At 37.6% G+C, this 10,477-nt stretch overlaps 1 protein-coding gene across 1 annotated transcript in view; it reads right to left on the bottom strand.

Annotated features, from left to right (window-relative positions):
• The window catches only part of Sel1l2 (sel-1 suppressor of lin-12-like 2 (C. elegans)), a 78,982-nt gene that overhangs the window by 5,872 nt on the left and 62,633 nt on the right, over positions 1-10,477 (bottom strand). The window contains exons 15-16 of the mRNA XM_013011024.1: positions 9,948-10,096; positions 8,413-8,487 (exon numbers count right to left, since the gene is read on the bottom strand). Coding sequence (XP_012866478.1) covers positions 8,413-8,487; positions 9,948-10,096 — 224 coding nt within the window. The remainder of the gene's footprint in view (positions 1-8,412; positions 8,488-9,947; positions 10,097-10,477) is intronic.

Genomic DNA, 10,477 nt, shown 5'->3' with positions numbered 1-10,477 from the left:
AGTCTCACGGTCTCTCCTGCCCGGGCTGGCTTTGAACCGCGATCCTCAGATCTCAGCCTCCTGAGTAGCTAGGATTATAGGCGTGAGCCACCAGGGCCCGGCTTAAATAATATTTTTATATATTTTTTGCATTAAATATTTAATGTGTGCCAATCGCCAATATCATTTAATCATCATGATAATTCTGTAGGGCAGGTTGTATTAACTGTGTTTTGAAGAGGCACAGAGAAGGTAAGTTACTTAAATTCTTATGGCATTTAGGTGCTGAGTTAGAATTCAATTCCATGTCTGCTTTTAACCTACTCATGCACTAGTAGCAGATACACACCACTGTATTATAATCCATTTATAATATATCTTCTAGTGGGGAATATCTAGGGGTTTATAAATTTTATAAGTTTTATATATAGAGAGAGACTACATATAATATATAGATTATATGTAGTCTATATAATATAGAATAAGTCTATATAGTCTCTGTATATAATATAGTCTACATATTTATAGACTGATGATATATACATAATGATATTTATCTCCAAATGATAATTTCTCGTTTTGTCTTACTTTAGGCCAGTTGCCATTATCTTCAAGCATACATGCTTTCTTCCCTTTAAAAATGGCTGTTACGTGTTTCTCATACTCCACATTCTATATTTTGGAACAGAATATAAGTATCCTAATTGTCTCCCCCTCCATGAAATTAATTTTTCTCTCCATAACATGTTTAGTACTTTGCTTTTTATTCTTTTCAGGGGTGTATATGTGTGTGTGAGTATGTGTGTGTGTACACACTTAATTTTTACCTATAACTATTGGTATATTTCTTCCATAGGCTATTATAAATCATTGGAACACTGTCTGTTCTGTCCATGTTCCCAGAAACAAGAGTACAATGTTTCCTGACACAAAACAAGCACTTGATAAATGTTCAAATGAATAAATGAATGAGTGAAAAATCAGAACCTTATACCATGACAGTGTAGAAGTATATATATCTTTAATTCTGGGGTTCATTGAAAAGTTAATGTCATTGTTCTTTGAAGAATGTCAGTCGGGGCCTGGGAAGGTGACTCAGTGGTAGAGCACTTGCCTTGCATGCCTGAGGCCCTGGGTTCAATTCCTAAGTACCACATAAGCAAAAAGAAAAAAGCCGGAAATGGTGCTGTGGCTCAAGTGGTAGAGCGCTAGCCTTGAGCTGAAGCGCCCAGGCCCAGAGTTCAGGCCCCACGACCAGACCCCCCCCCCCAAAAAAAAAGAATATCAGTGGGAAAAATATGGGAGAAGATCATTTCAGTAAGAGGGGTAATATAAATAAATATCAAAAGAACTCAGCCCAAGGCCTCTGTAGGGGAAGGAATATGTAGTCTAGAATAATTTAAGAGAAAGTGGTTCATTAAGCCATCATTATGAAGATGGGTTAAGTCAAGGTAAATTTTGAATTTAGAGTCTGAAGTCAGGATTTTATTAGGCAATAGAAAACAAAATTATTTTATGTGTTTGCTTGTTGGTGTTTTACGAGTAATTTTTTTTTCTCCTTCCACCTTCATTCTTGTTTTTGAAAAGGAGGTAAGATAGAGGAGTAACAGCACCAGAGTTAAGCTTTATCAACAATAACATGATAGAACTTAATTAGATAAATTTTGTTAATCAATTGATAATTTTTTAAAAATAAAGATCATGCTAACACATGTCACATACCCCCAGACGTCAGTAGTCTACCACCATAAACATCTGTTTTTCCCTCATTCTGCATTCTAATCTGGATGTTCTGGTGGGTGGTGACTTTTCCTCACATACATCTGAGGGTCTTAAGCTTCTTCCACATGTGACTGCTCTTCCTTAGGACCTTTGTGCCTTCTGCTGCACTGAGTCAATGGAAGGGGAAAGAGACTAGAGGTAATGCCTATCTAATTCTTAACTATCTTTACAAATGCTCTCTTTTACATCTGTGCCATTGCTGAGAACTAGTCACATGGATGCAAAAGGTGCTGAGAAATGTAGTCTTAGCAACTATCCTAAGATTAGTGATTACAAATTACTAACTACACATCAGTAATTACAAATCACTAATCTTTGGTGATTAAAATTAGTGGTGAGTAGAGCCATTTCAGTCACTGGTTTTAAAATACAACATTAGAATGGGAGACTCAAAGTAGTTACAACAAGTGTAAGTAAGCAGAAATTCAGGGTAGAGACAGAATGACTAAGAGGGATGAACAATAGGGATTGTTCATGGCCACATTTCTGAAGTAATTCCAAATCAAATATAAATCGAGTAAGAATTTCAGAAAACTTTGTGAGCTGAATTCGTATATTTTTAAACTAGCATGATTTCTCACTTCTTCTCCAGGTAGTATTTTGTGTTCTTACAAACAATTCTTGGTCAGCCCTCAATCCATTTAGGTCAAGCAATTCACCAAGCTGAGATAGTGGTTAGGGAAGCTTTGAGAATAACTCATCTGTATCACTATAATCCCACTTTTCATTCCTAAAGACAGATGAGAACAACAATGACCCATATATTCACCTTGATTTTCCAAGAGTTGATTTATACCTCACTGTCCTCCCTAGAGGTCTTAAATACAGGGTTTATAAAACATAACAGTCTTATTTGGTTCTCAGAGAAACTCCAATAATATTATGTTCATCTTGTTCACTGGTTTACATGAGGATGAATAAGAACAATTATGAAATGCCTTTCTGAAGAAATAATTACATGATGAGAAGAGCTTGGATGGCCTCTTCTCCCAGCCCTTTTTACTTTTATTGCAGTAAGTTTTGGGATTTTAATTGGCAAGATTTTTATTTTACTTGAATTTCCTAGTTAATGTGACTATGAGATGACACGATTAATAAACTATGCCTCTGGATCCTTATTTTTCTAATGACTAAGATTAAGGATAGTGGTTTTTCATTAGCTAAATCAAAAAGTAAAAAAAGGGGATGAAGGAAAAAAAGTCAGACCTCAACTAAGATAGACTGATCAAAGTGAACTATTCATAATTTAACAAGAACCCTGACAGAAAAGAATAAGAAGTGGTCAGAGAGAAGCTTCAAAGTATTTTCCTGTTTCGATAGTACTGTTTGACGTTGTAAAGACAGTGCTTAGCAGAGAGATTCATGGTGACTATGAAGGAAAACCAAAGCCTCTGACATGACTAGCCAGAAGGGCTAGCAGGCAGTATCTCTGCTCTGTTTATTGTTCCTGTGTCCTGACAGGATGCCCCCGAGGATTCAAGGCAAATACGGTCTTCCTGTAGTGAGGATGCGGCTGTCAGAAGACTTGAGTCCTTTTCAAATCACACAGGGTGGGGGAGCCAACATGAATTTAATAATTGGAGTGGCGCATTTGCTTGCTTCTCATAAACAAAATTCATCTTGGGTTATTATGTTTTACATGAGGAATTGTGAATGAAAGCTTTAATCTTATTGAAGCCTCTTCCTTAGCAGTTGCTCAGGATTTCCTTCTGATCTATATTCCAGTGATTCCCCACATTTGACTACAAAGTTCTTTCACAAAGTCTTATTCATTCATTTTATCTTCAAAGTGAAGGCCAGGCCGGGTATCATTAGTTCTGTTTTACTGATATGGTGACAGTGGGAGGTAGAGAGTTGCTAAGTAAAATCCAACAAATATCCAATTTAGCTACTTGGTCCAGTCTATTCTCCTTCCATTTTTATAAATACAGGTAGCTTACCACTGCTAGGAATGGGGGAAATAGACTGATTTGGATTTGATATTCTTTCTATTGCCTAGGGTGCCAAGGCTGTTGAATAGAATTTGTCCAAAAGGCGGGCTGCAGGGGAGAACAAGACATTGGGGATCTGGATAATTGGCACCTGAAGAAGCTGCCTTTGGCTGCCTGTGCACACTGTTTTTGCAGCTCTCGGAGAGGAAATTCCCGACCAATAATTCTTAAATTACTACTAGCACAACTGGAAAGAAAACAAGAACAGAAAAAAACCAATATTCTCCACAGTATTTGATTCTAGAAGTGCATTTAGGAATATAAACGCCAAAGAAAAATACTTGCTTGTGCATTAAGAATAAATCAATCTAGGGCTCATTTTCCCCCTAACATTTCTGAGGATCAGACAGGCCTGGGTTAAAGCTTAGACCCTTCCACCTATGAGCTCTGTAATCTTAGCCAAATTTCATACATTTAGGACAATTATAGAGCTTCACCAACTGACTATGGGATTTAAAAGACATAGTGCACATAATACACCTGGCCCAATTATTATCATCATTGACATTTAACACAACTTGTTCACCCTGTCAGACCCCAGTACCATCCTCTGGTTAACTAGACTCACTGATGAGGGGATGTCCCCAATAGCATCTGGTAGTGTTAGTGCTCTTTCATTAACAAATATGCATCTATTCTCTTGGGCCTTCCTAGAATACTGTACCGTTATGGAAATGCTAGTTGCTCTATAAGACATTTCTGAGGGCTGGGAAGGTGGCTCAGTGGTAGAGCGCTTGCCTTTGCATACATGAGGCCCTGGGTTCAATACCTCAGCACCACATAAGCAAAAAGAATAAAAACTGTAAGTGGCGCTGTGGCTCAAGTGGTAGAGCACTAGCCTTGAGCTGAAGAGCTGAGGGACAGCGCCCAGGGCCCAGAGTTCAGGCCCCATGACCAGACCCCCCCCCAAAAAAAAAGACATTTCTGAAATAGTGCCACATCAGTTTCTAGCACTGCCCTTATTCCATTTTGTCCTTTGTTACTGAGGACTTGGAAGTCAGTGGAAATGTCAATGGAAAAAAGGTCTGTAGGAGGAGAGGAACAGAAGTGAGGTCCATGGAAAAAGGTATGCTCTGGGAAAAGTAGAAACTTATTACTCCAATTGGCCTAGATGAGATTTCTTCTATTTATTATTCATATCCTTGATGTAAATCGAGAAAATGATATGACATTCATAAGATTCATAGTGGAAAAATAGTATTAATAATATATATTGACATGAGACTCAGCAAATGCTGAATCTTCTCCTTCCTTCCTGTACACTGATGACATTAATGAAACTCAAAATATTTATGGATTTTCTCTTCCCATACAGCCATCATGGCTAGACTTAAACCAATGTGCTTACCTTTGCAATACCTAAGCCGTGTTCATACATATATGCCAGATTGAACATGGCTTGTGCACTGTGATATTTGTCAGCTGCAATGCTGTAATGTGTAGCTGCTGTTTGATAGTCTTTCTTAGTCCCATAGCCATAGTAATGGTAATCTCCAATTTTTACTCTAGCAAATGCATTGCCTGGAGAAATATTAGAAAGAGAAGAAGAATTGTAACTCAAGTGATTTATATTTAGTCTCTAGTAAGTCAGTCTAATGGTCTGTAAAAAAAAAAAAGAAAAAGAAAAGTGGAGGGAGTGGAGGAAAAGGAAGAGAATAAACAAGTGAAGAAAGGAAGGCGGAGAATGCAGTCATAATGTTCAATGTACATCTTATGAAACAAAGAAAGTTGATAGGAGTGGTGGGGTTGGGAGGGATGAGGAGATTGAAGAAAGGGGTGTCATCATCAAGATGCATTGTATTTATAAATTAATTTGTTAAATGGTAACTCCTTCATACATCTACTTAAAGATAATAAAAATATAATTAAAATTATATATATATAATTACACACATTCTAAAGTTTATATATGAATAATTATACAATTTTACCTTTTAAATTCATTTCTTTTGTTGTCAGTTATGGGGCTTGAACTCAGGGCCTGGGTGCTGTCCCTAGCTCAAGGCTAGTGCTCTACCACAGTGCCACTTCTGGTTTTCTGGTGGTTAATTGGAAATAAGAGTCTTACAGATTGTATTGCCTGTGCTTGCCTTGAACCATGATCCTCAGATCTCAGCATCCTGAGTACTTAGGATTAGATGTGTGATCTACCAATGCCCAGCATTAAATTTATATCACTCCTGAAGACTGATTTCCTTTCCTTCCATTCTTAGACTTCATTGTTGCAGCTCTACTCTTCTAAATCAACCCCATTAGCTATTCACACTCTACCTTTTTAAAAGTGTGTTGTGCACTCACTATCTCCAGAGCTTTATTTCTCACTTTTGGTCTCAGTCTTTTGACTGAAAGTCACCTTTCTCTTAGAGATGACTTCTAAGAGGAAGGGAGGCCCATGTTTTTGTTTGTGAAAGAAAGATTGAGTGTGCTTGGTGTGGTGGCTCATGCCTGTAATCCCAGCTACACAGGAGGCAGAGGCAGGAGAGTTAAATCTTTAGACGAAACTCCAGCAAAAGCATACGAACTTAACTATAAAATGACCAAACTAGAGAGGGCTGGTGGTGTGGTTCAGGTGGTAGAGTGCTTGCATAACCTTGAATTCAAACTCCAGTACTAAGATAGATAGATAGATAGATAGATAGATAGATAGATAGATAGATAGATAGATAGATAGATAGATTGATGTTGAAAAGATGAAAGATAACTCATCTAAGACATCCAGTCTTGGCTGTAACCAATCCATCATAGTCTAGGAGTCTTTGGAAAAGAGAAAGTACTGAGTATGGGCAGTCTGGGTGTGTCATTAGTGATATAGGACTAGTTCCAAACTTTCACCCCATTTAACCTAGTGGTGCCTAAAATCCTTAGAATATATTCCTTTTAGAGTTATTTTCACCTTGTAGAATTCCCTATCAAAATGTAGATTCCTCTAAGGAAGTTTATGCCATTGCCCTACAGTGTTACATGAATAGAGCTAATTTTATAACATTCTTATACGGATGAGGACCTGGAGGACTGACCCCAAGAGAGGGTTCTGCAGAGGCCTGGAGAGACTAGAGGTCCATAAAGCTTTAACGAGAAACACACTGCATCTCTAATTTTACCTAAAACCATCCTTCTTTGACTCAAGGAGTCATACTCTACAAGAATAGGGCACTTCTGTGCATTTTTGAGCTTTACAAGCTGAATATAGGATTCCTGAAGTCTCTGAGAATAGAGGGTAGTGAACAAGCTGGTTCTCAGAAGATTCAGTTCAACTCTAAGGAGGGGAACTAAATCTGACAGGCTGTGTGGGGATTGGTTGACAGTAGAAGGACTCCTACTTTAATTTCACAGTTACAAGACAGATACTGCGTACTGATAGATCAACACCCTCTTCACATGAAGCAACTGCTAAAAGAGACCAATAGTGAGTGACTAGCTGGAAAATTCCATTATTAGGTTTCCTGACCCCAAAAAATCTACTCAGCAGCCATATCTTTGGAGACACTTATACCCAACCTCTCTTGTGACACATAATTATTTTTAGCACAGTAACTTTTTTTTTAGATTGAGGGAATTCTGTTTAATATTCATGTTTTCTCATTTTCAATTTATCTTTTTTCCTTGATCCAATTTCCACACCATTTCCTGGTTTGAAATAAACACGTATTCGTTGCAACTGAGCTGATTTGCCATGGCTGAGAGATTGCTGGTGTTGTTTTTCTCATTCCAAATAAAGTCTTCATTGCATTTTAGAAAACACAGAATTTCTCACTAAAATTGCAGTGATGGCTCGCTGCTGCTTTATCAGCTCAGCTGGATATGAGAAGGCACCACTGTGACTTTTTCCTCTGCCTCATATTAGCATAGGTTGAAAATCATTTTTATCCTATTCACTTCCTGTTTAAAAGGATGATTTGGCCATAGCATGATTTTTATAAAATGTAATTGGAAGTAAAATTGCTCTTATTATGCGAGCTCCTCACATATCCAAAAGCCAATTCTGACAGCTTTGCAACATCTCCCTGCTCTTAATACTGTAATTTTAGGGGGAAATTTGGGAGAAGCATAGTAATATAAATGCCACCTGTCAATGCTATTCCTGGTAACACTATTTTATATTCTTTACCACATCTGAAGTCAATGCACAGGAATGGCATGAGAACTCCAGGCAAAGGAAAGGATCTTGCCATTCATCTTTACTTTGAATTATTTTAATTCTAACGTGTTAATGGCTATAGTAAAGATCTGAACTTTGTTGTAATCATCAATATGATATTTTTCAAAGAGATATCAATGAAGTCTTAGATACATAACTAATTTTGTCCATAAACTCAGAGACGTAGGTCATGTCAATGATTAATTCCATAAACAACTCAGCAAATGAGTGACTGAAGCCAGACCAAGAAAAATGTTTTCTTGTGTAAAATTATCATGTTTCAAACAACAGCTCTGGTGCCATGGAGACCGAGCCATAGAAAATTTCCTAAAATTTGCAAAACCAAGGGACTTTGAGAATAATGAGGATTATGGAAATGACCCCTAACATCAATATGGTTTGAAGTGCCACCTACCTGATATTCTATACCTTTATACCTATATGCCCAAGAACATAGCTGAACCAGATTAAGTGATTAGTCAGGGAACAGGTTTGTGTTTATTTTTAATCTAGGTTTTATACCTTGAACAGCAGCTCGATTCCATAAGAGAAGTGCCATTGGATACATCTTCTCTTTCTCAAGAATGTTTGCCTTTTCTGAAAAACAAGGAAACATTCCATTAAGAAGGCTAAAAGTGCCTTTATAGTAAAGTCATTATATACATCTGTATGATTGAGGAATTGCAGAGAATTTTAACTTATCTTACTAGATTCCAAAATGAATGCTGAATTGCTCTGAGCTACTTCATACCCCATTTCTGCAAGCATTGCATACTGAACAAGAGAAGAATCTATATCACCATCCTTATAGGCAAAGTAAGCTGTCAGGAATTTTTCAGCCCAGTGGCCTAGTTCACAGACACCTTTATAAAGCTGTATATAGGAAGAGAAATCAAGCACACTAAGTTAGTCAAGATACTTAATCCCAGGCAAATGATGGATGAAATAATTTTGAAACGTCTCCAGGCTAGTCAGACAAGAATTTTAAATTTAATGCATGCTCTTTGCAAATTATCTGGGGGTAAAGAGTTAATACTTTTCCTAGGCACAAAGATTTCAATTGTATTTTTCCTTTTTAATTAACATTTTTTTCTTTGTCTTCAGCAGAATTTCTTCAGGGGGATTTAAAATTTGTATACTAACCTTTCCTGGCTTGGAGATTTTTCTTGACAAGAATGTAAGGATTGTGTTTGTTATTGTTGTTGTTCTTGTTTTACAGGGCTTATCTTGGCATTGCTGTGCTGTGTGGGCAAATTACAAGGCTATGGCTGATGTGGAAAGGACAGAAGAAGGGAAGATAGTGCCTAAGGGAAAAGGTGACATAATCGCAAGGGAGGTAGGCAGAGTTCTATGGGGACAAATGTCAACTTAGCTGAATAGCCTTTATGTAACCAAAAGAGGTTAGCCATACATAATTCATTAGGAAGCTGGCAAAGGAACAAATCTAAAGATAGATTATTAGCTGGCAGCTTTTAAAATGAGCTTCAGAGGGACTGCAGCTTGGAAGTATTTATATTGGTGTAGCAGAGGGGACATATTTCATAAATCAATGAAGGGCATTAAGGTCCCAAAAGCATTCTTTTGGAAAGTATACTACTGGCTTAGGCTGAAAGAATACACTATCAATTGTCATCCAAATCATTAAAAAAAAAAAAAACCTAAGGACCCTGCTTTCTGGGAAAGAAATGGGCCACATTTTCTAGGCTAAATCAAGCCATTCGTTTCCCAAGTAGCAACTCCTAATCCAACTAAAAGTGCCAAATTGCCCTGGTGATGTGATTGAAGACTGAAACACAGCTCCTTCACTGAATTATGAGGCAAGCTCTGAATGGGATAAAAAGCTCAATGCAGCAGAGGAGGGATCATTTCTCTCTCCTCCTGTTCCTAATCCAAGTCACATCACTATTTTTCTTCTATGGAATATGTTGGTGTTTATGCTGTCAACTGGAAGAAAAGAGGTAATAGCCAGAAAAATCAAAGGCACCAACACATTAAGGACAGTATCACCTCCTGTGTGGGACAAATGAAAAGAGCTGTCAAAGCAGTCCAGCATTTACCTCCACAGCAGTTCTACATGATCTCAACACTCCCGTTCCTGTGGCGTACATCTCCGCCAGGTAATAAATGGCAAGAGGCTGCCCACTCTGAGAGGCCAAGTAAAAATATTTGAAGGCCAGTTTATAATCCTTCCACACTCCAGAGCCAGCTGAAAATGAAAATATTTATGAGCCACATTTGTTTCATTAGTTGATATTATACTCTATGGATATAATGGTCATAGTGATGCCTGCTATCTTAAATAGGTTGGGAAAAGAAAAACAATCAAACATCATGCTTCAAGGCTACGATGAGAGCAAAAAATATGGATGCTCATTTGGGCAACTAATAAAGTAGAACCATTTATCTTATCTACTTTCTTGCTTTCAGTTTATAACCTCACCCACTGCCATCCGGCTTCCATTCCAGCCAGTCCAATACTTTTACCAACATTGTCACATTGATATATCCCAAGCATACTCAGTTTTTCTTCTTCTTCTTATTTTGTTGTTGTTAAAACTAGGCTTTTCATTGCATTTCACTAAAGTGC

Source organism: Dipodomys ordii, unplaced genomic scaffold (genome assembly GCF_000151885.1).
Source record: "Dipodomys ordii isolate 6190 unplaced genomic scaffold, Dord_2.0 Scaffold13, whole genome shotgun sequence".
NCBI classification, from domain to species: domain Eukaryota; kingdom Metazoa; phylum Chordata; class Mammalia; order Rodentia; family Heteromyidae; genus Dipodomys; species Dipodomys ordii.
This window is presented reverse-complemented; position numbering and strand designations above follow the sequence as displayed.